At 68.0% G+C, this 20,895-nt stretch overlaps 12 protein-coding genes across 12 annotated transcripts; 6 read left to right on the top strand and 6 right to left on the bottom strand.

Annotated features, from left to right (window-relative positions):
* Positions 1–123: 123 nt before the first annotated feature.
* On the bottom strand, positions 124–3,530 carry MICPUCDRAFT_53117 (uncharacterized protein; the record flags this gene model as incomplete). Its single annotated transcript, XM_003063205.1, has 3 exons — positions 124–767; positions 952–2,461; positions 2,577–3,530. The coding sequence occupies 3 exons, from the start codon at positions 3,528–3,530 to the stop codon at positions 124–126; spliced, it is 3,108 nt and encodes a 1,035-aa protein (XP_003063251.1).
* A 177-nt stretch (positions 3,531–3,707) lies between these two features.
* On the top strand, positions 3,708–5,718 carry MICPUCDRAFT_63829 (uncharacterized protein; the record flags this gene model as incomplete). The annotated part of the gene is made up of 1 exon (XM_003063410.1): positions 3,708–5,718. A coding segment is annotated over one exon (2,011 nt), but the record flags the coding sequence as incomplete, so codon positions are not given.
* Positions 5,719–6,439: 721 nt separating this feature from the next.
* MICPUCDRAFT_29674 (uncharacterized protein) lies at positions 6,440–7,387 on the top strand. The gene is made up of 2 exons (XM_003063409.1): positions 6,440–6,557; positions 6,751–7,387. The coding sequence occupies exon 2, from the start codon at positions 6,888–6,890 to the stop codon at positions 7,236–7,238; it is 351 nt and encodes a 116-aa protein (XP_003063455.1). The 5' UTR covers positions 6,440–6,557; positions 6,751–6,887; the 3' UTR covers positions 7,239–7,387.
* Positions 7,388–7,426: 39 nt separating this feature from the next.
* Positions 7,427–7,612, bottom strand: MICPUCDRAFT_53115 (uncharacterized protein; the record flags this gene model as incomplete). Its single annotated transcript, XM_003063204.1, has 1 exon — positions 7,427–7,612. The coding sequence occupies one exon, from the start codon at positions 7,610–7,612 to the stop codon at positions 7,427–7,429; it is 186 nt and encodes a 61-aa protein (XP_003063250.1).
* A 128-nt stretch (positions 7,613–7,740) lies between these two features.
* On the bottom strand, positions 7,741–7,950 carry MICPUCDRAFT_53114 (uncharacterized protein; the record flags this gene model as incomplete). The annotated part of the gene is made up of 1 exon (XM_003063203.1): positions 7,741–7,950. The coding sequence occupies one exon, from the start codon at positions 7,948–7,950 to the stop codon at positions 7,741–7,743; it is 210 nt and encodes a 69-aa protein (XP_003063249.1).
* A 756-nt stretch (positions 7,951–8,706) lies between these two features.
* On the top strand, positions 8,707–10,473 carry MICPUCDRAFT_22516 (uncharacterized protein; the record flags this gene model as incomplete). The annotated part of the gene is made up of 4 exons (XM_003063408.1): positions 8,707–9,249; positions 9,421–9,559; positions 9,694–9,913; positions 10,059–10,473. The coding sequence occupies 4 exons, from the start codon at positions 8,707–8,709 to the stop codon at positions 10,471–10,473; spliced, it is 1,317 nt and encodes a 438-aa protein (XP_003063454.1).
* A 46-nt stretch (positions 10,474–10,519) lies between these two features.
* Positions 10,520–11,391, bottom strand: MICPUCDRAFT_63824 (uncharacterized protein; the record flags this gene model as incomplete). Its single annotated transcript, XM_003063202.1, has 2 exons — positions 10,520–10,754; positions 10,868–11,391. 2 exons carry the CDS (start codon positions 11,389–11,391, stop codon positions 10,520–10,522), a joined length of 759 nt encoding a protein of 252 aa, XP_003063248.1.
* Positions 11,392–12,119: 728 nt separating this feature from the next.
* MICPUCDRAFT_4932 (uncharacterized protein) lies at positions 12,120–13,154 on the bottom strand (the record flags this gene model as incomplete). Its single annotated transcript, XM_003063201.1, has 3 exons — positions 12,120–12,364; positions 12,485–12,743; positions 12,792–13,154. Coding segments are annotated over 3 exons (867 nt in total), but the record flags the coding sequence as incomplete, so codon positions are not given.
* A 1,128-nt stretch (positions 13,155–14,282) lies between these two features.
* Positions 14,283–15,122, top strand: MICPUCDRAFT_53110 (uncharacterized protein; the record flags this gene model as incomplete). The annotated part of the gene is made up of 1 exon (XM_003063407.1): positions 14,283–15,122. One exon carries the CDS (start codon positions 14,283–14,285, stop codon positions 15,120–15,122), a length of 840 nt encoding a protein of 279 aa, XP_003063453.1.
* Positions 15,123–15,238: 116 nt separating this feature from the next.
* Positions 15,239–16,108, top strand: MICPUCDRAFT_22227 (uncharacterized protein; the record flags this gene model as incomplete). The annotated part of the gene is made up of 1 exon (XM_003063406.1): positions 15,239–16,108. A coding segment is annotated over one exon (870 nt), but the record flags the coding sequence as incomplete, so codon positions are not given.
* Positions 16,109–17,528: 1,420 nt separating this feature from the next.
* On the top strand, positions 17,529–19,470 carry MICPUCDRAFT_48831 (uncharacterized protein). Its single transcript, XM_003063405.1, has 3 exons — positions 17,529–18,499; positions 18,695–19,117; positions 19,290–19,470. The coding sequence occupies exons 1-3, from the start codon at positions 17,546–17,548 to the stop codon at positions 19,347–19,349; spliced, it is 1,437 nt and encodes a 478-aa protein (XP_003063451.1). The 5' UTR covers positions 17,529–17,545; the 3' UTR covers positions 19,350–19,470.
* On the bottom strand, positions 19,461–20,481 carry MICPUCDRAFT_48830 (uncharacterized protein). The gene is made up of 2 exons (XM_003063200.1): positions 20,447–20,481; positions 19,461–20,257 (listed from the first exon to the last, which is right to left on the bottom strand). The coding sequence occupies exon 2, from the start codon at positions 20,245–20,247 to the stop codon at positions 19,663–19,665; it is 585 nt and encodes a 194-aa protein (XP_003063246.1). The 5' UTR covers positions 20,248–20,257; positions 20,447–20,481; the 3' UTR covers positions 19,461–19,662.
* Positions 20,482–20,895: the final 414 nt, after the last annotated feature.

The raw sequence follows: 20,895 nt of genomic DNA, 5'->3' as shown, positions 1-20,895 counted from the left end.
GTGTAGTTCATGGGCGTCATTCAGTAGGAGTTGTGAGGCGTCGAGGTGTGTCGGGATTGAAAGCGAGGGACCCTGGGCGGAGAGAGACGACCGCCGGGAGAGAAAGTCCTCACGGAACGGCGTTCACCGCGCCGACGCGGTCGTACGGGGACCGGCGTGTAGAATAGAACGCGCCTCGCGCACGAGCACCTCCAACGCGCGCTTCGTCTCGCCGATCCTCCCGAGCAGGTACACGCGCTCGCTCGCGAACCGCGACGACCGTTGTTGAGACGTCGACGTCGTCACGGTGGTCACGGTCTCGCCTCCTCCCGCCCGGACGTCGTCGTCGCCCTCGCACGCGCTGAGCGCGGCGCGAAGGTCGTACCCCGTCCCGCGCTCCAGAAACGCCATGAGCTCGTCCGGGTAAAACTCGCGGAGCAACTCTGGCATCCTCCCCTGGAACGGCTCGCTCGCGTCCTCGTCCGCCGCGAAGAGCGCCCGCAGGTACGCGCACAGCGCCTCGCGCGCGGCGTCGCGCGAGGGTCCGCTTCCGCTTCCGCTTCCGCTTCCGCTTCCGCCGCCGACGGTTGACGTTCCATCTTCCTCGCACGCCGCCGCCGCCGCCTCGAGCTGCTCGACGACGACGCCCGCCGGGACGTCGACGTCGCGTCTGGACGCCAGCTGTACCGCCGCGCGCGTCGGGTCCGACGACGCGAGACGCGCGATCGCGCCGTGGCCGTACGCGACCGCGACGGGCCACAGGTCGTGCCGACGCGTGAACTCGAGCGCTGAGGGTCGTTCCATACAAGCGAACGTCGGGGTGGAGTTGAAAGGCGTCAGGTGGAGTTGAAAGGCGTCGAGGGCGGGGATTGAAAGCGAGGGGTGGGCGGAGAGAGACGACGGCAAAAGTCCTTAAGGATCGGCGTCCACCTCGCCAACGCGGTCGTATGGGAACCAGTGTGTAGAACGCACCTGAGCGTCTCCCGAGCTCGAGGTGCGTCGCGAGCGCCCTCGGGGCCTGGCCGTCGAGGAGGTAGAGCTCCGCGAGCGCCTCCTTCAACGTCGGGGAATCGTTCGCGGCCGCCGCCGCGTCGTCGTCGTCGTCGGGTCCCGCCCCCGCCCATCCCCCCGGGGCGTGCGCGACCGTCGCCTGCCGCCGCGTCGCCGCGATGAGCGCGGGGACGCCGTACAAACTCGCGGGCCACGCTTTCAGGGCCATTCCATACGAGCGAACGTCGGGGTGGAGTTCATAGGCGTCAGATGGAGTTGAAAGGCGTCGAGGGCGGGGATTGAAAGCGAGGGACCCTGGGCGGAGAGAAGCGCCGGGCAAAGTCCTTAAGGATCGGCGTTCACCACGCCGACGCGGTCGTATGGGAACCAGTGTATAGAACGCACCTTTCACGATGGCGAGGAACCGCGGGTGGTCTCTCGGGTCGGCGAGAAACGCGAGGAGGACGGTTTCGTACGCGGCGCGAGGGAGCGTCGGCGAGGCGGTCGGCACGTACGGCGCCAACGCGCCGAGGCCGCCGCGGACGCCCGCGAAGACGTCGATCCACTTGACCCACTCCTCCGCGGAGCCGCGGAGCAGCCGCGGGCACGCGCTCGCGGCTTTCGCGAGCGTCTTCTCCTCGGATAGGAGTTCTGTCAGGTACTCCGCGGCGATCTCGCGAAGAAGCGCGGCGGCGACGGACGCCGAGGCGGACGTCGACGACGCGCACTCCGCCTCGCAAATCTCCAGCGCGAGCTCGTACTTACGCCTCGACGCGAGCCAGCGCGCGCGCTCTTCGAACGTCCGCGGCGTCGCCTTCACGACGTCCTTCGGAGAGATGAGGTAGTACGTCGGCGTCGGGGTCCTCCTGAACGCGTCCTCCTGATCCTCTTCGGTCGACGCCGCGCTCCCCGGGAGCGCGCACGCCAGCGCGTAGTCGTTCGCCGCGCGCGTCTCGAACGCGCGGACGCCCAACGCGTCCCTCGCGAGCTCCTCGTTATCCCACGTCACGACGCGAAACTCCGGCTGCGCCGACCGACGACGACGCGGGCCCCGACCGGGACCGGGCGCCGGCGCGGCGTCGGCGCCGGCGCCGCCGCGGCGGTCCGCCGCGTCGTCGTCCTCCTCCTCGTCGTCGTCGTCCTCGACGACGAAGGCGAGGACGACGAGCGCGTCGCCGCCGAACGGCGCCAGCCCGGCGACGCGGTACCCGTCGACTTGGAACACGGAGACGATCTCGACGTATCGCGTCGTCGTCGTCGACGACGACGACGTCTCGTCGCCGCTCGTCTCGTCTTCCTCTTCGCCCGTCTTCGTCCGCCCGCCGATGGTCCCCCGAATCGCGGGACCGCCCCCACCACTACCACCGCCCCCACCACCACCACCCGCGCGCCGCTCCACGCGCGTCAGCACGCGCGCGATCTTCACGCAGTCCCCCCACGCGACGGCGACGGCGCCGCCGTCCGGGTCCAACCACGCCGCCCTCGGCGCGCACTGAGGGAGTTGAAAGGCGTCAGAAGCGGAGTTGAAAGGCGCCGAGGGCGGGCGTTGAAAGCGAGGTGTGGGCGGAGAGAGACGACGGCGAAAGTCCTTAAGGATCGGCGTTCACCACGCCGACGCGGTCGTATGGGAACCAGCGTGAGATAGAACGCGCCTCCTCCGGCTTCGGCGTCCCCCTGGGCTTGTCGATGAACGCGACCCTCTGACGCCGTTGAACGTCGTACAGCTTCACGCCGAGATCGTTCGCCCACGCGATCAGATCGCCGGCCCACCGCGTCAGGCGCACGACGCCCTCGCCCGCGTGTAACGTCGACGACGCGCGCGTTTCCCCCGCGCCGGGCGCCCTCCCGTTCAACGCCAGCTCCCCCGTGACGCCGCCGTAGACGACGCGGCGCGCGCGTTTCGACGCGAATAACGGATCGATCGCGACCGTTTTTATACTATGCTCGCACACGATCCTCAAGATCGCGGTCGTCGACGCGTCGCCTTCTTCTCCCCCGCCGCCGCCGTTCGAAACCAGCGCGTGCACGACGACGACGCCGTCGTCCGCGCACGACGCGACGAACGCGCCCGTCGCGTCCATCGACACGTCCTCCACGCGTCGCCCCGGGTGCGCGCGCGTTCGATGCGTCGTCTCCCCGCTCGCGCCGTCCACGACGAGGACGAGCCCGGAGCGGAGCCCGAGCGCGAGCTTCCCGTTCGCCGCGAAAGCCGCGCACGTCGCGTCGTCTGCGGACTCCAGCGCGGACGGCACCGACGCGCCCACTCGCGCGTAGCTCAGCATCGGCTCGTCGTCCGAGTCCGACTCGGCGTCCGACGTGGACGCGTCGGCGTCGGAGCCCGACGTGGTGGACGCGTCCGAGTCGGCGGCGGCCCCGCGCGGCGCGTCCGGTCGCGGCGGCTCCGGTGTGCGGGCGTCGACCGCGTCGGGGCGCGACGCCGTCGAATCGTCGTCCTCCTCGTTCGACGCGGAGGGATCCGATGCGTCGAACGAGTGGAACGAGCACTCGGAGGAGGAGCACTCCGAGGCGTCCCCCGCGTCCTCCGCGTCGGGCGGCGCCATCCCGACGGCGGGGTCCGCGCCGTGGACCCCGCGTCCGCCCCGAGACGAGGGCCGCGGCCTGCGATGTGATGGACGCTGAATTCTTCTCGATCGAGACGAACAGAAGGACGAACTGATGAAACTCAAAATAATGCGAATTCGATTCGCGCGGCCCCATCAGACCGGATCGCGCTCGCGATGCCGCCCGAGAAGGCGACCGTCGCCGCCGAGGGCGGCGACGCGGGCGAGGAGCCGCCGGCGCCGAAGCGCCCGCGCGGGCGCCCGCCGAAGGCGGCGGCGGCGGCGGCGGACGGCGCGAGCGCGGAGACGAGATCGGAGAAGAACGTCGCGGGCGGATCCGAGGAGGCTGCGCCCGCGACGCGCGGGCGCGGCCGCCCGCCGAAGGCGGCGGCGGCGGCGGCGGCGGCGACGGACGCCGCGAAAGACGCGCCGGACGTCGCGGAAGACGCGCGGACGGGAAGACCGGCGCCGACGACGATGTCGATGTTCCCGGGGAAGCCGCTGCGGCGAGGCTTCCTCGACGCGGGAAAACCAACCAAGCCGAAGACGAAGAAGACGCCGCCCGCGAAGACGACGACCGACGCGGCGGCGGCGGTGACGACGACGACGACGAGGACGACGCGCGGTGGACGAGGCGAGGGAGGACGCGGCGCGGCGAGCGGAAGCGGACGCGGGAGAGGACGCCCCCCCGGGAGAGGACGAGGACGCGGGCGAGGACGCGGGCGACGACGGGGAGACGACGACGACGACGATTCGGACGACGACGACGACGACGACGACGCCGACGCGAGGAAACCGAAGAAACCGCCGCGCGAGAGGCGGAACCGCGAACCTCTCCCGGAGGACCCCGACCGCGAGCGATACAAGATCGTCACGATCGCGCGAGTCCCCGCGAAGACCGCGCGCGTGATCGACCCGAGGCGACCGACGCCGGCGACGCTCCCCGTCAAGGTGTCGTCGCTCGCGGACGAGCCCGAAGCCGTGGCGGCGAGACTGAAAGCCGCGCTCGGTTCCGAAGCCGCGAGGGCGATCATAGAGCCGAAACCGAAGCCGAAGGAGACGCACCCGGTGGAGACCGTGGACGAGGTGATCCAGCGCGCGATGAAGGACGGCGGCGCGGAGCGAGTCCGGAAGCTCGCCGAACGCGTCGCGGAGTTGTTCCGGGATGAGGAGACGGGTGAATACTCGATCATATCGGACGTCGTCGTCGTGCGAGAGGCGAAAGAGGGCGAGAAAGAGCTCGAGACGCCGATCGTGTGGGAGGACGTCGGCGGGAAGAGGGTATCGTACGTCATGCCCGAGGGCGGGATCCCGGGAACGGGCGGAGGCGGCGGCGGCGGCGGCGGGAGAGACGCGGAGATGAGAGACGCGGACGAAGCGCCGGGGGCCGCGAAGACGACGGCGAAGACGACGGCGAAGACGACGGCGATGGAGAGCGAGATTCAATCCGCGGACGAGAGCGAGGACGACGAGATCGCGACCGCGCGGAATCGGAATAGGGGGACTCGGGGGCGGCCGAGGAAGACGGTGGACGCGCGCGGCGGCGCCGGCGCCGGCGGCGGCGCCGACAGCCGCATCCTCGCGCTCGCGAACGCGCCGAATAAGGAGAAGGACGCGCGCGGCGAGGACGCGGACGACGAAGAGGACCTGAGAATCCCCATCCCGTCCAGGTACCGGAAACAAAAGACGCAGAAGATCCCGCTCCCGCTCGTGCTCCCGCACGACATCGCGGAGGCTCTGGACCGCGCGGCGTTGCACGAGAAGAACCTCGAGCGCGAGAAGCGAGAAGAGAAGGAGCGCGCGGCGGCGGCAGAGAAAGCGGCCAAGGCGGCGAAGAAGGCGGCGGCGAAGCGCGCGAAGGAACGGGAGGCGAAGGCGCGCGCCGCCGCGCTGGGTACCCTCAGCGACGACGACGACGACGACGACGACGACGACGACGACGACGACGAGGCTGCGCGCGGCGACGACTCGCGCGCTGTGGCTCTCGTCCCCGAGGACGGCTCCTCCCAGTGGAAGACGCCGCCGAGGCCAAAGTATAAAACCGCGGACGACGTCCACGAGGTCACGATCGACGTGGACGACCAGCGGCGGTGGAAAGTCCCCACGAAGGAGGAATACGAGCTCGGCGTGACGCGCGAGGGGAAGCCGGTGCATATCACCCCGAACTTGGACGTCGTCGTGTTTTGTTCGATGCACAACCCGGCCAACCCGGAGCAAGTTCTCGAGGAGTTCATGTGCCTCGGGTGAGCGTCGCCCCGTTCCCGCGCTGACCGGTTCCCATACGACCGCGTTCGCGTTGTGAACTTCATTCCTTAAGGACTTTCTCTCCCGTCTTCACGCTTCACCCCGCGCTTCCCTTTCAACGCGCGACTGACCCATCGTTCACCCCGCGTTCCCTGTCGCCGTCGATCAGGTCGAACACGTTGGAGGAGCTGAAGGACTCGATACGGTGCTGCTCGGACCTTCAAGCGGAGGAGATCGGGCTCCCGCCGACGCGGAACGGGTACTTTTTCATCGAGGGGTGCTTCTACAACGACATGCGCGGGCTCGGGGCGCCGCCGTCGGTGCCGCCGCCGCCGCCGCCGCCGATCGGCCCTGATTTCGCGCGCGAACGCGCCCTCTTTGAAAAGGCGAAAGCCGAGATCATCAAGATCCGCGACAAGCACTTGGGCGACCCGAGCACGTGGGAGCGGCGCCACGGCAGCGCGAACCCCGAGGAGCAGCCGCTCCCGGACCCGAACTTCGTGGAGACCCCGGAGTGGTTGAAGGACAAACCGCGCGCGCCCGGACCTCGAAGCGCGTACCCTGGCGGCGTGCCGTACGTCAAGCCCGAGGGCGGCGTCTTCGATTTGCCGCCGGACCCGCGCGTGCAGCGCCCGATACACAGCTGGACCGGCCCGATCGCGGCCGTGGACTACTCCGAGTCTATCATCGCGCAGCAGAAGAAGCTCGACGAGGAAGCGAACGGCGGTCCTACGCCGACGGTGCCCGGCGCGCGCGATCACGTCCTCGAGGCGTTTCACTCGGGCGCGTTCTATCTCACACTGGTTCCCATACGACCGCGTCGGCGTGGCGAACGCCGTTCCTTAAGGACCTTTCTCTCCCGGCGCATCTCTGCGCCCACCCCTCGCTTTCAATCCCCGACCTCGGCGCCTTTCAACTCCGCTTCTGACGCCTTTCAACTCCACCCCGACGTTCGCTCGTATGGAACGGCCCTCAGCCGCCGTCGCCGAGTACGACAGACTCCTGGACGCGGGGAAGAGCGAGGACGAGGCGATCGTCGAGGCGAGAAAGATTGGCGGCGAGGCGGCGAAGAGAGCCGCGGCGGGGCGGACGCCTCTGTACACCGCGCGGGAGATGCGCGGCGTGACGTTTAACGACCTCTCGCTCGCGTGCGGGAAGCATTACAGCTATCAGCATCAGGGCGACTGCGAGCACGTGATGACGATTCGCGACATCCGGCTCGCGCACGCGGACGACCCGAAGGACCGACACGTGTACCCGCTGCGTATATTCCGCGGACGCCCATTTCGGAGGCGATGCCAGATGTGCGACGTGTTCGACGCGAAGCACGTCACGATCGCGGACGAGCTCGCGCCGTGTTCGCCGTGCTTCTTCTGCGACAAGTGTTTCGAGATTTTGCACTTGGACGAAAACGGACGGCCGGTGTACGCGGAATACACTCGGTATCCGTACCACCACGAGTGAGCGCGCGGTTTGTGTGGCGCGGACACTGGAAGGAAAGAGGGGACCGTGCAGTGCGACGGCGACGAGAGGAAGACAGATTTATTAGCGATCGTTGAAACGACGACACGACGACGACGACGAAAAGACCAAAACAAAAAAACTGACGCGACTTTCTCTCTCCGTCGCGTCGCTCCCCCCTCCCTCGCGTCTCACGTCCCCTCGGACCAGTTCCCGTTGTTATCGATGCGGTTCTTCGTCGCCAGCGGCTGGTGCGGCTTGATGTTGTTCGCCGCGGACGGAAACACCAAGCCAGACCCCAACGCGACGCCGCAGTTCCCGTGTTTGATGTTCGTCCGGCGGTCCGCGCAGCCAAACTGCGAGATGCCCACGAGCATGAGCTTCAGGGTCGTTCCATACAAGCGAATGTCGAGGTGGAGTTGAAAGGCGTCAGGTGGAGTTGAAAGGCGTCGAGGGCGGTGATCGAAATCGAGGGGTGGGCGGAGAGAGACGACGGCAAAAGTCCTTAAGGATCGGCGTTCACCACGCTGACGGGGTCGTATGGGAACCAGTGTATAGAACGCACCTTCATGTCTTCCTCTCGCAGGCCCGTCTTACCGACGAGCTTGCGCTTGATGGAGGACTTCTTCTCGCCGTCCTCGACGTTGACCCCGATGAGCGTCCCTTTCGGACCCCACGAGCCCTTGTGGATCATCTTGACCTCCGTGATGGGCATGGCTACATCGCGGCGAAGGCGAGGGAGGGGCGGGGAGGGGCGGGGGTCGTGAGCGCGAGGCGGAGGGACGACGGAACGCGAGACGACGCGACGCGACCGCGACGGGGGTCCCCCCGGCCGTCGGGGCGTCGAGGTCGCGGCGCGGGATGGGGCGCGCGATTCGCGCGCGCGCCTGCGAGCGATGCGGCGGAGAGGGACGGAAGGCGGCGCGCGCGCGTCGCGTGCGTGCGTGGTGCGTGCGTGCGTGCGTGCGGCGGCGTGCTCGAGGAGGAGCCGAGTGACGTCTCGTCGTCGTCGTCGTCGATACGGTACGCGCGCGTAACGGACGCGCCCGCTCGTCTCCTCCTGACTCGCGCTCGCGTCGAGTACGTGTACGGCGCGTTACGTCGTACGCCTCGATATCGCCGCCGCGCGACGTCGAACCTCGGCGGCGGCGCGGCTGGGGATCGCGGAAGGCGAAGAGGCGCGACGGCTCGGGACCCCTCGAAAAGTTTTCGCGCCAAGCAAACAGAAAGCCAACTCCGACCGCCTCCCCGCTCCGCCGCGATCACACCTCGCGCGCGCGAGAATGGCATGCTCCGCGCGATAGTCACCGCCGCGGGCGCAACGGCAGCGGTGAGACGCGCGGTCGCGACGCTCTCCTCCTCGAGAGCCAGCATCGCGAGCGGCGCGTTTCAGCTCCGACCGCGCGGCATCACGCCGACATCACGGCACCTCGGATCGCAACCTCGGAAGCCCCGCGGTCGTCGCGACGCGATGACGACGACGACGACCGCCGCCGCGTCCACGCCGCGGAAACGCGCGACCGCGACTGCGTCCGCGAACGACGACGAATCAGACGACGACGCGTGGCGCTCCCTCGGCACGCCCGCGAAGGAGCTGCGGTTGGAGAACACGCTCCCGACCGGGCAGTCGTTCCGATGGCGGAAAAACGCGGACGGCGATTACGTCGGCGTGATCGGCCGCCGCGTCGTCTCGATGCGTCAAGACGTCGACGACGTCCTGTACCGCGTGCACTGCCGCGGCGACGACGAGAGCGAAGCCTCGGACGCGGCGGTAATCGCGGAGTACTTCAATATCTCCACGTCGCTCGCGTCGCTGTCCGAGGCGTGGGCGGCGGCGGACGCGCGGTTCGCGAAGCTCGCGCCGCACCTTCCGGGGTGCCGAATGCTGCGGCAGGACCCGGCGGAGTGTCTGTTCTCGTTCATATGCAGCAGCAACAATCACATCTCGAGGATACACGGCATGGTCGAGCGGTTGTGCGCGGCGTACGGCACCAAGTTGGCCCCGGACGAGCGCGTGCGCGGGATGCGGAAGGCGGCGGCGGCGACGCCGACGCCGAAAAAGAAGACGAAGACGAAGACGACGCCGACGACGCCCCGGGAGGACGCGAACGGCGGCGGAGAAGATGGAACGTCAACCGTCACCGAGACAGAGAAGACCGCCGCCGCGCTCGAGCCCGACGACGAGCCCCTGGGCGACTTCTACGCGTTCCCGACGGTCGCGCAGCTCCGGGCCGCGTCCGAGGAGACCCTGCGAGGGATGGGATTCGGGTACAGGGCGAAGTTCATCGCCGGCGCCGTCGCGGCGCTGGTCGCCAAACCGGAAGGTGAGACGGACGGACTGCCCGGCGCATCTCTCCGCCCACTACCCCTCGCTGCTTTCAATCCCGACACACCTCGACGCCTTTCAACTCCACCTGACGCCTTTCAACTCCACCCCGACGTTCGCTCGTATTGAAAGGTCCCGACGCGTACCTGATGAAACTCCGCGCCGCTGAGACGCCGTACCGGGACGCGCGGGCGGCGCTCGCGGAGCTCCCCGGCGTCGGCCCGAAAGTCGCCGCGTGCGTGTGTCTCTTCTCCCTGGACAAGCACGACGCGATCCCCGTGGACACGCACGTGTGGCAGCTCGCGGTGGAGCACTACGTGCCGGCGCTCGCGTCCAAGTCGTTGACGCCGCGGTGAGACTGCTTCCCATACGACCCCGTTCGCGTGGTGCACGCCGTTCCTTGAGGACTTTTCCCGTCGCCACTCTTCACCCGCGCTTCCCTTTCAACGTTTGACCGGCAAGACGTTCGACTGACCGATCGCTTCACCGCCGTTCAGGGTGATGGACGAGGTTGAAGCCGCCATCGTGGCGGTGTTCGGGTCGCACGCGGGCTGGGCGCACAACACGTTGTTCGTCGCGGAGCTCGCTCACGTGCGAGCGGGGCTGCCGGAGGAGTTGCGGACGCCGCCGCGGCCGAAGACGGCGAAGAAAGAGAAGAGAGAGAAGAAGGAGGAGGAGAGCCCCGCGGCGGGAGCGGGGGCGGCGGGGGGCGGCGGCGGAGGAGGCGGCGGAGGAGGCGGGAAGAAAACGAAGAAGAAGAAGAAGAAGAACGCGAAGGAGGAGGAGGAGGACGGACCCGCACCGGTGGCGACGACTGAAACTGAGGGCGACGACGCGTTGGACGGGCTCCTCGCGAGCCCGCAGCCGGGGTCGTTTCGCATCCCGAAGCGTCAAAAGACGGAAGACGCGTAGACGTCCGTCGATTCCAAAAAAATAACAACGCTACGTACTCGTATTTTCACCCGCCGTCTCCGTCCTCGAGGGTGACGCCTTCGAGGAGGACGAGCATCTCGACCAGCGGCGCCACGTGCGCGTGATCTTTCCCTATTACCTTAACTAACCCGCCGTCGCCGTCGCCGCCGCCGCCGTCGCCGCCGTCGTCCGCCGCCGACGCCGCCGCCGACGCGTGAAGCCTCTGACACGCGTACGCGCGTTGGAACCCTTGCAGTCCCAACGCGGCGACGCACTCGCGTCTGAGGGCGATTCCATGCGAAACACGTTCATCGGTCAGTCGAAAGGGGACGCGATCGATCAAATGTACAGTAGAAACCGAGCGGTGGGTGAAACATGTTCGCGTAGAACGCACCTGAGCGCCGCGACGGACGCGGTGTCGCCGTCCCGCGGAGACCCGGACCCGCCGTCGGCGCGCGGTCGTCGTCGGCGCGCGGCGGTCGTCGGCGCGCGGCGCTTCTCGTGCTCGAAGGAGATGACGAACGCCGCGGGGGGCGGGAGGACCGCGCGCGCGGGCGGCGGCGCGGCGGCGGCGGCGGCTCTGTCGTCGTCGTCGTCGTCGTCGTCGTCGTCGTCGTCGTCCATCCCGAGCTGTTCCACGAGCGCGCGCGCGTTCTCCGCTTCCTCCTCCAACGCCCTGAGCTCGAGCTCTTCGTCGTCGTCGTCGTCGTCGTCGTCGTCGTTCAAACTGCTCGCGGTCGGAGGCGCGACGGACGCGGACCTCATCTCGATCCTGCCGTCGTCGCGCTCGCGTCGGTCGACCGACGTCTCCCCGTCGTCGTCGGCGGCGGCGGCGGCGCGGCGGCGCGTCGCGTTCAGCCCTCGCGCCGCCGCCGGATTCGCCGCCACCGGCGCGTCCGTCGGCTGCCGCTTCCGCATCGGCGGCAGCAACACGACCGCGTCCGCGCCGTTCGCGTCCGCCGCGAACGCGGGATTGATCGCGTTCCGATCGAATCTCGGCTTCGCGCGCTCGACCCTTCGCTGATGCTCCCTCCGCGCGCGCGCCTTCTCGTGTTCTCTCTCGGCCCGCTCCGCCTCGCGCGTCTCCTTCGCCTCCGACGCGCGCCGCCGCTTCTCCGCCTGAGGGTCGAGGGTGGAGTTGGAAGACGTCAGAAGCGGAGTTGAAAGGCGTCGCGGGCGGGCGTTGCAAGGAAGGGGTGCGCGGAGAGACACGCCGGGCGAGAAAGTCCTCGAGGAACGGCGTTCGCCGTGCGGACGCGGTCGCGCGGGGACCAGCGTACGGGACGCGCCTGCGCTTCCATCGCCGCGCGGAGGTCGGACTCACGCTTCGCGCGCAGCGCGAGCGCCGCGCGGCGGCGCGCGGCGACCGCGAGCGGCGCCGCGGGGGAGTCGACGTCCTTCGCCCCGCGCGGGGCTCGCCGCCGCCGCCCGTCGTCCCACCGCGGACGCGCCGCTGCCGCCGGCGGCGGCTCGGCCCGGACGCTCGGACGCGCCTCCGGCGCCGTCGCGGGGGTCCCGAGCTCTTCCAGCACCCGCCGCGCCTCCTCCCTCAACGACGACCCGGGAGAACATCCAGGCTCCGCGTCCGCGACGACTCCGCCGTCGTCGCCGCGAGCGCGAGTCGCGCTCGCCCCCCTCGTCGCCAGTCTTGTCAGACACGCGCGCGCCGCGGGCGACCGCAACGCGTCGTCCACGCTCGGCCGTCGCCCCGGCTCGAGCGCGAGCAACGACGTCTGAAGCTCTCGGACGTCTCGACCGAACCTCGCGCGGCTCAGCGGGGTGAAGCGCCCTTTGAGGATGTTCATCACGAGCGCGGGCAGCGACTTGCCCTCGAACGCGTGCGCGCCGTCGTTGCAGAGCTCGTACAGGACGCACCCGAGCGCCCACACGTCTGATGCGGGCCGTTCCATGCAAAATATGTTCATCGGTCAGTTGAAAGGGACCCACGCGATCAAATAATGTAGAAACCAACCGGGCGATGGGTGAAAAACGTTTGCATCGTAGAACGCACCTGACTTCGCGTCGTATCGTCGGCCCATGCACATCTCCGGCGACAGGTAGTACGGCGTGCCGACCACGGTGTTGCAGAACCCCGTCTGCGACGCGAGCACCTTGGAGATGCCGAAATCTCCGAGCTTGACCACGTCCTGGCCGTCCTCGCCCTCGTTCACGAACACGTTCGCGAGCTTCAGGTCTCTGTGGAGAATCCCCTTGCGATGCAGGTGCCGCAGCGCGAGCGCGATTTGCGTGAAGTACGACATCACCTCGTCCTCGGTGAGCGACCCGCCGCCGCCGCATGTAACGCCGCTCCCGGGGACGTTTCTTCCATTGTTACCCCGCATCTTCGCGATCTCCTTGACGCGCTCCCCGAGGTCGCCCCTGGAGACGTACTCCATGACGATCCGCAGCTCGCGAGGTTTCCCATAACCTCCCCTTCCCCCGGAGCCGCCAGATCCGCCGCCGCCGCGCGCGAGCGCCGCCTCGTGGTACCTCACGACGTTCGGGTGACTCAACATCTTCAGGACGTCCACCTCGTTCTTCGTCTCCGCCCTGGACTTGCCGTCCATGGCGCTGATGTCCACCACCTTCACGGCGAACAGCTTCCCGTCGTTTCGTCGCCGCGCGAGGAACACCCTGCCGAAGCTCCCCGCGCCGATCTCGCGGAGAAATTCGTACCGATCGTTAAAGGCGATCTCCGCGTCCGATACGTCCACGTCGTCGTCCGGAACCTCGGCGACGGCGGCGGCGGCGGCGGACGCGGACGCGGGCGCGATTTCGCGCGCGGGGATCGGCGGTAAGACGCCGCCCGCGCCCGCGGCCGCGGCTTCTTCCTCCGCGCGCACGTCGTCCGCGATGCGCTGCCACCCCGTGATCGTCCCGAACGAGCTCTCCGGGGACGCCGTCAGCGAGAGCGACGGGAGCGGCGCCCTCGCGCGGCCGGGAGACGCTTTCGCGTCGTCGTCGGCGACGACGGCGACGTCGTCGCCGCCGCCCGCGGGCCGCGCGAGGGTCGACGCGTCTCCTCGCCGCGGCGGAGGAGCGACCATCTCGGTCGGATCTGCTGTCGACTACACGTCCGCCCCCGCGAGCTCGCTCGCCCCCCCCCGCGGCCCGCGCGATGGAACGACCGCGCCGGCGAGCGCGCGCGTCCGCGAGAGGCTTCCGCGAGAGTCGCGCGCTCGCCGCGGACGCGTCGCGCGACTCCCTCCGTCACTCGATGCGACGCGCGCTCGATGGCATGCGCGGCGACGTCGCGAGCGAGGGAGGGCGCGCGCGCGCGCGGGCGCGAGGACCAAATGCGTGCGACGCCGAGCGTTTCGAGCTTTCGCAAATACGAGCGAGCTGCTGTTCAGCTTCCGACGATTCGCCGAGCTGGGTCAGTTTCGCCATTCTCGCGCGGTACTTTTTCGAGCCTCCAATCGTGACTGAAACGCATACAAAAAGCGCCCGCGAAAACGCGAGCACGCGCCGACCACTCGCGTCCCTGACGTGGGCCCCGCAGATGGGGGAAAGCGCTATCCTCATCAACTTAATCAGAGGCGGCAGGCGTCTTTCTTCATCGGCGGAAGCGTCGACGTCGCGCGCGGCACTGACGACGACGCGAGAGACGTCGCCACGGGGATCACGCGACGGCACTCGACGCCGCGCGGATCGACGCGAACGCGCGCGGCGGACGCGCGCGGCGTCGCGGGGGCTCCGGACAGCGAGCGACGGACGCGCGTCGCGGCGCGGCGAGGAGGGAGCGGGAACGCGAAGAACGGAAAACCGGAGAGGAGCGCTCCGCGGCGACCGACGACGCGTGACGCGGGATGACGACCGTCGTCCCCGGCGTCCCGCCGCTTCGACCGCCCGGGGTCGCGACGCGGCCGCGCGTCGGCCGCCGCGCGCGATCGCGCGCCGCGACCGCGTGGCGCGTCGCGTCCAACCCCGCGGCGCGCCTCGGCGGCGGCGCCCGCGGCGCGCTCGCCGGCGGCGTCCGGCTCTTCGCTGATTCGCGCTCGCGGACGACGTCGTCGCCGCCGCTCGCGTCGACGTCGACGTCGCGCGGGTTCCCGACCGCGCGCGCGTCTCCGCGACGCGAGACGCGAACGCGCGCGATCGGCACGGAGACGAGAGCGGAGACGGAGTGCGCGGACGGGGACGAGAACTGCGTCCCCCCTCCCGGCGCCGTCCCGCTCGACGCGACCGCGACCGACGGCGTCGACGCCGTCGCCGCGGAGGCGCGCGGGACGATGACGCGGAAAACCAACAACGTCGCGTTCGTGGACAAGCTCCGCGTGGACGACGCGACCACGGCGGCGATGAAGAAGCGCAGCGAGGCGTACGCGACGCTGGACGACATCGTCCTGGACTTTGACCCGTCGCTGGACACCGCGCAGAAGCTCCTCCTCATCGGGGGGTACTTCTCGTCCTCCCCGACGGAGGTGGCGACGCGGCTCGCCGAGGTCACCGCCGTCGCCGCGCGCCTGTACGCGGTGTGGACGTGGGAGGAGAAGACCAACGTCCCCGACGGGTCTCGAACCCGCGCGAGCACGCTGCGGGACGGGATCGCGGGGTTGGGCCCGGTGTTCGTGAAGATGGCGCAGGCGCGTTCTGATTCACGCCGGTCCCCGTACGACGGCGTCGGCGTCGTGAACGCCGTTCCTTAAGGACTTCACTTCCCGGCGCATCTCTCCGCCCGCCCCTCGGTTTCAATCCCGACACACCTCGACGCCTTTCAACTCCGCTTCTGACGCCTCTCAACTCCACCCCGACGTTCGCTCGTATGGACAATCACCCTCAGACGCTCTCCACGCGGCCGGACATCATCGGCGACGAAGCCGCGGACGCGCTGAAACCACTGCAGGACCAGATGAAAGCGTTCAGCAGCGATGACGCGTACCGAAACATCCGCAAGGAGTTTAACTGGGACGGCCCGATCGCGCCGGGGGATAAGACGTGGGCGGGGAACCCCGCGGCGAGGACGCTGTACAAGACGTTATCCGCGGAGCCCGTGGCGGCGGCGTCAATCGGACAGGTGTACAAGGGCACGCTGTGGGACGAGGACGCGGACGGGTGGGAGAAGAGGGCAACTGACACTGACGGCGCCGCGATCGACGTCGCGGTGAAGGTGCAGCGGCCGGGGGTTTTGCGTCAGATCGCGCTGGATCTGCACATCGCGCGGCTCGCGTTGATCTGGGTCGAGGAGAGCGGCTTCAACGGCAGCACGGGATTGGCGAACATCGTCGACCGCGTCGGGGCGGGGATCTTCCAGGAGCTGGACTACACCGTGGAGGCGAGGAACGCGGCGGACTTCCGACGGAGCTTGCGGTTCATGGACTTTCTGTTCGTGCCGAGGCACTACGCGAAGTTGACCGGACGACGCGTGCTGACGCAAGAGTGGATCGTCGGAAAGCCGATGAAGGAACTGTCGGACGACGAGCAGTTCCGCATGGTGCAGATGGGCGTCGAGTGCTCGAGCGCGCAGCTGTTCCGCACCGGGCTCGTGCACGCGGACCCGCACGAGGGTAATATGCTGTACACCCCGGAAGGGAAGCTCGCGCTGCTCGACTTTGGGTTGGTGTGCAGAGTGAACAACGCGCAACAAGAGGCGATGGCGGGGTGCATCCTGAACATTTTGAACCGGGACTGGGGCGACCTCATCGATAACCTCCGGATCATCGAGATGCTCCCGGACACGCCGCAGACGTGGGTCAGCGCGACCGGCGCGGAGGGGGACTACACCGGCGGCGAGGGCGGGTGGGAAGACCGCGACGATGAGACGTTTCGCGAGGCGTTCGCCAAGTGCATGGACGGCGACGACCCGGAGAAGGACTTCACCAACTTCACCGAGCTCGTGATGGATCTCACGAAATTGTCGACCGCGTGGCGTTTCCAGCTCCCGCCGTACATGGTGTTCATCATCCGATCGCTCACGACGCTGGACTTCTGCGCGGTGCGGACCGGCGCGAACATGTACGAGCTCGCGGCGCCGACGGCGTTATTCCGCGCGCTCGCGCCCAAAACCAAACGCGGCCGCGAGCAACTCCGAAAGACGCTCATCGCCGCGGACGGCCGCGGCATCGACTGGAAGAAGCTCATCGCGCTCACGGAGACCGCGGGCGGGGACGCGAACGACGTCGCCGCCGCGAGCAGTAGCGGCAACAGTGCGACCGCGACCGGGACTGGGACCGGGACAACCGGGATCGAGGAGGAAGCCGCGAGAGCCGTCGACGAGATGGAGCGACGCGCGGCCAAGGCTGCGGAGAAGACAGCTAACGGCGCGCCGACGCGCGGCGGGTTCGACGAGCACACGCGCGAGAGCGTCTCCAGGCTCGTCACCGAGCTCGTGAGCTCTTCTTCCGGGAGCGCGCTGCGGCGGATCATCGTCCAGGCGTCGCCGGAGAGCCTCGTGCCGCCGGAGGCGCTGCGAAGCACCATCGTCAAGGGCGCCAGGGAGAGCTTCGCCGACGCCGTCGCCGCCGCGAGCCCTCGTAGCGTCTTCGAGACGTTCGTCGCGTTCAGCAAGAGCCTGTGGCGGTTCTTGTTCGATCGCGCGAATCCGGCGGCGAACGGGTACGAGGAGTGCGAGGTGTTCGCGGAGGGGTCGCCGGACGCGTTCAACTGCAGGGTGAACCTCGATAAGCGTCGGCGCGAGATCGCGAGGCTCATGATTCGGTCCAAGCTCTCCGCGCCGAGGGGCGCGCTCAGCGCGGCGTTCATGATGGGGCTCATGGCGTGGGCCGCGGTCACGGGCGCGCTGGTGGGGATGGTTCGGGGGATCCGCAGGCGGTTGGGGGGCGGGGGGAAGAAGGAGGACGCGCCTTCCGCGGCGTGACGGACGACGCGCGAACGCCTACCTAGGGCCCTACGTTGACAGCACCGATTATTTTTACGAGTACAGTACGCTCACGTTGAAAGCTTCAGGGCCATTCCATACAAAAAATGTTCATCGGTCAGTTGAAAGGAGACGCGATCAAGTGTTGAAACCGATCTATGGGTGAAAAACTTTTGTAAGAACGCACCTCATTGAAACGTCGCGTCTCGATCTCGTCGCGTCGTCGTCACTCCGCGCGTCGCCGTCGCGCTCGAGATGGACGCGGACGAACGCCTCGCGCGCGGCGACGCGCTCGTGAAGAGCTTGGAGAAGGCCGGGTGCGCGCACGCGGTCTGTCTCAAGGCGACGCGCGACGCGGGCGTCGGCGTGTTCGCCGCGCGCGACGTCGAGGGCGGCGGCGTCCTCGTGCGATGCCCAGTCGCTCACGCGTGGTACGCGCGCGACGGCGACGAGTTCGACGACGCGATCGACGCCCTGAGGGTGGACGGCGAGCCGCTCGACGCTCGCGAGCGTCTGCAGCTCCATCTCTTGAACGAACGCGCGCGCTCAGACGTCGACAAGGCGCCCGCGTCCGATGAGAATCTCGTCCAAATTTCCCGCGCGCGCTACGTCCTCTCCCTCCCCGGCGCCGAGCTCGTGAACGCGCTCCCGATCGGGTGGTCGGACGAGGACATCGAACGCCGCCTCCGCGGCGACCTCTTATCCCGCACGCGAGCGACGCTGGCGCGCATCCACGCCGTCGCGGACGCGATCGCGAGGTCGCGATCCAAGGCGTTCGGCGACGCCGACGACGCGTTCTTCGTCTTCTCCGTCGACGACCTCAAGTGGGCGCACGCGGTGTTCTGGTCGCGCGCGATGACGCTGCGGTTCCCTAGGAAAGGCTTCACGGGAGGCGGCGACGTCGACGCGCTCGTGCCGCTGGTGGATATGTGCAACCACCGCGCCGGGAGCACGGCGACCCTCGAGATTGTCGAAGACGACGCCGGCGACGCGTTTTACGAGCTTCGCGCGGGCGTCGCGACGAAAGCGGGCGACGAGGTCTTCATCAACTACGGCGCGAAAGGGAACGAAGAGCTGTTGCGGTGCCACGGGTTCGTGATCCCGAACAACCCGTGCGACGTCCTCGCGGTGGATCTCCGAAAGTTGTGGCTGTGGAAGGGCGACGTGCATTGGCGCGGCGACGTCGCGGCGTCGGAGGCGGAGGCGGAGGCGCGTTCTATCTCACACTGGTCCCCGTACGACCGCGTTGGCGTGGTGAACGCCGATCCTTAAGGACTTCACTTCCCGGCGCATCTCTCCGCTGACCTCTCGCTTTCAATCCCGACACACCTCGACGCCTTTCAACTCCATCTGACGCCTTTGAACTCCACCCCGATATCATCGCTCGTGTGGAACGACCCCGAGGCGGCGCTCCGAGAGCGCGACCTGCCGACGCGCGCGTTTCTTCACCGCGCGGTGGACGGCGACGCGTTCGCGCTCCCGGACGCGATGATATCCGCCGCGCGCTCGCGGTACGAGATGGAGGACCCGCGGCCGGGGAGGGAGAAGGACGCGGAGAAGAGGTTGGAACGGCGCGCGTCCGCGGCGATTATTCGACTCGTCGGGGAAATCTTCTCCCTCGTCGGCCGCGGCGACGAAACGGTCGACGTCGAGGCGTTATGCAAGAAGGACTGTTCGGGCATCGAGGCGACGGGCGAGAACGCGGACGTCGCGTGCGCGATCGTCAGGAAGTCTGCGGTGGAGATCTCCAACGCGGCGCTGCGAGCCGCGTTGGTATGGCCGAGCGCGCTCGAGCCCGGGGGGGACCAAGCCGAAGACGCGTCTGAGGCGCGTTCTATACACTGGTCCCCATACGACCGCGTCGGCGTGGTGAACGCCGGTCCTTAAGGACTTTGCCCGGCGTGTCTCTCCTTCCACCCCTCGCTTTCAATCCCCGCCCTCGACGCCTTTCAACTCCAACTGACGCCTTTCAACTCCACCCCGACATTCGCTCGTATAGAACGGCCCTGAGAAGGATAAGAAACGCGCGAGGGAAGACGACGCGTGGGAGAGCGACTGATCGTCTGGACGCGCGGCGCGCGAACGGTGCGGTGGTAGCAGAGGTAGCGTAGACGACGAGGTCGGGGCGACGGGGTGCGCTCGACGAGGACGAGTCGACGGTGGAACTTTTGGATACTCTTTCAGTTTTTAATCAAGAGGGGTATTAAATATCTTATAGACATGTTCGTCGCGGCTGATTCGCCAGCCTTCTTCGGCGGCGACGCGCGCGCGTCCTCCGTTTTCCTCCTCCCTCCGCGTATTATGTAACAAGGGGTACTAACGCATCTCCCCTCAAGCAGCGTTAATCTTCAACCACCTCCGACGACCGCCGCTCAGCGCTTCTTGCTCGGCGTCTTCTTGACCTTCTTGCCGCTCGTCGTCCCGCGGTTGAAGTACCCCGGCGGGGGCACCGGGAGGTACCGCATCGGGTTGAGAAGCCGGAGGAGGTCGATAGTCCAGTTGATCGGCGGGTACAGGAACGGGAACGTGATGATCCTCCACAACGTGCGGCCGACGACGTTGCCGAGCAGCAGACCGATGATCCTCGGAATCTGCGTCACGCGGATCAGGAAGCTTATCGGGAAGAAGACCACCCAAAAGTACACCGCCATGAGCGGCGCGATCACGAAGCGGTTGATCGGGCGCAACACCGGCGAGATAATCCTCATGACGATGTTATACGGAATCTCGAGGATGCTCAGGATGAAGAACAGCACCCACTTGATGAGCAGGTACGGAAGGTCCAGGAGGTTCATCGGGGAGCGGCGGAGGATGGACATTGGGAAGTACTGAAGGTTGTACTTGATGACCAGCGCCGTCGTGTTGCGGTGGTACGCGAAGGACGCGCCCGTGGCGTCCGCCTGCGCGTTCGCGAGCTTCTTCTTGTTCTTCTTCTTGCTGCTGCTGAAGATGCCCATTTTGGCCGGTCTGCGGGGTCGGGGGTGGGGGGGACGCGCGGAGGACGTCAGGGAATTATCGCGTGGGAATTGAGGAGAATTCGAATTCTGAATTGTCGCGCGGGAAAACTTCGCGCGCGGCGCGCAAAGCGGCGCGCGCCGCGCGCGCGCCGCGCCTCGACGCGCAAAGCGGGAAGTCGCGTTCGCGTTCGTTTCGCACCTTTTTACCTTTCTCTTGGTGCGACGCAGAGGTTGCGCTCGAGAGAGTGGCGCGTGGCGGCGCGGCGGACGAGTTAATTTAACGGTTTGCGCCCGAAATTCCCTCGGTTCGTGACTCGAAAATATCCCTGATCCAGTCCAGTCACAGTCCAGTCAGGTGCAGCGAAAATCGCATCGCGGTGGGCATAAAAAAGAGCATCTTCAACGGCGAGCGATCGATTTCATCGAGGAAAAACGCTCGTCGAAACTAACGCGAAATTCTTGACCCTACCGGGGAGCCGTTTCACCGGCCGACCACGCGAGGCTAACAAGAAAAAAGTGCGTCGTCACGCCCTCGTCGGCGAAATGGAAAACCCCGAAATATCACGCGCCGCGCGGCCCATCGCGCGCACAGCGTCCCGCGTCCCGCGGCTCGCGATCGCGCGTTGAGCTTTCGCGCACCGGACGCGC

Source organism: Micromonas pusilla, assembly GCF_000151265.4.
Source record: "Micromonas pusilla CCMP1545 genomic scaffold MICPUCscaffold_14, whole genome shotgun sequence".
In the NCBI taxonomy this organism is placed as follows: domain Eukaryota; kingdom Viridiplantae; phylum Chlorophyta; class Mamiellophyceae; order Mamiellales; family Mamiellaceae; genus Micromonas; species Micromonas pusilla.
The sequence above is the reverse complement of the archived record's forward strand: the minus strand, read 5'-3'. Positions and strand labels throughout refer to the sequence as shown.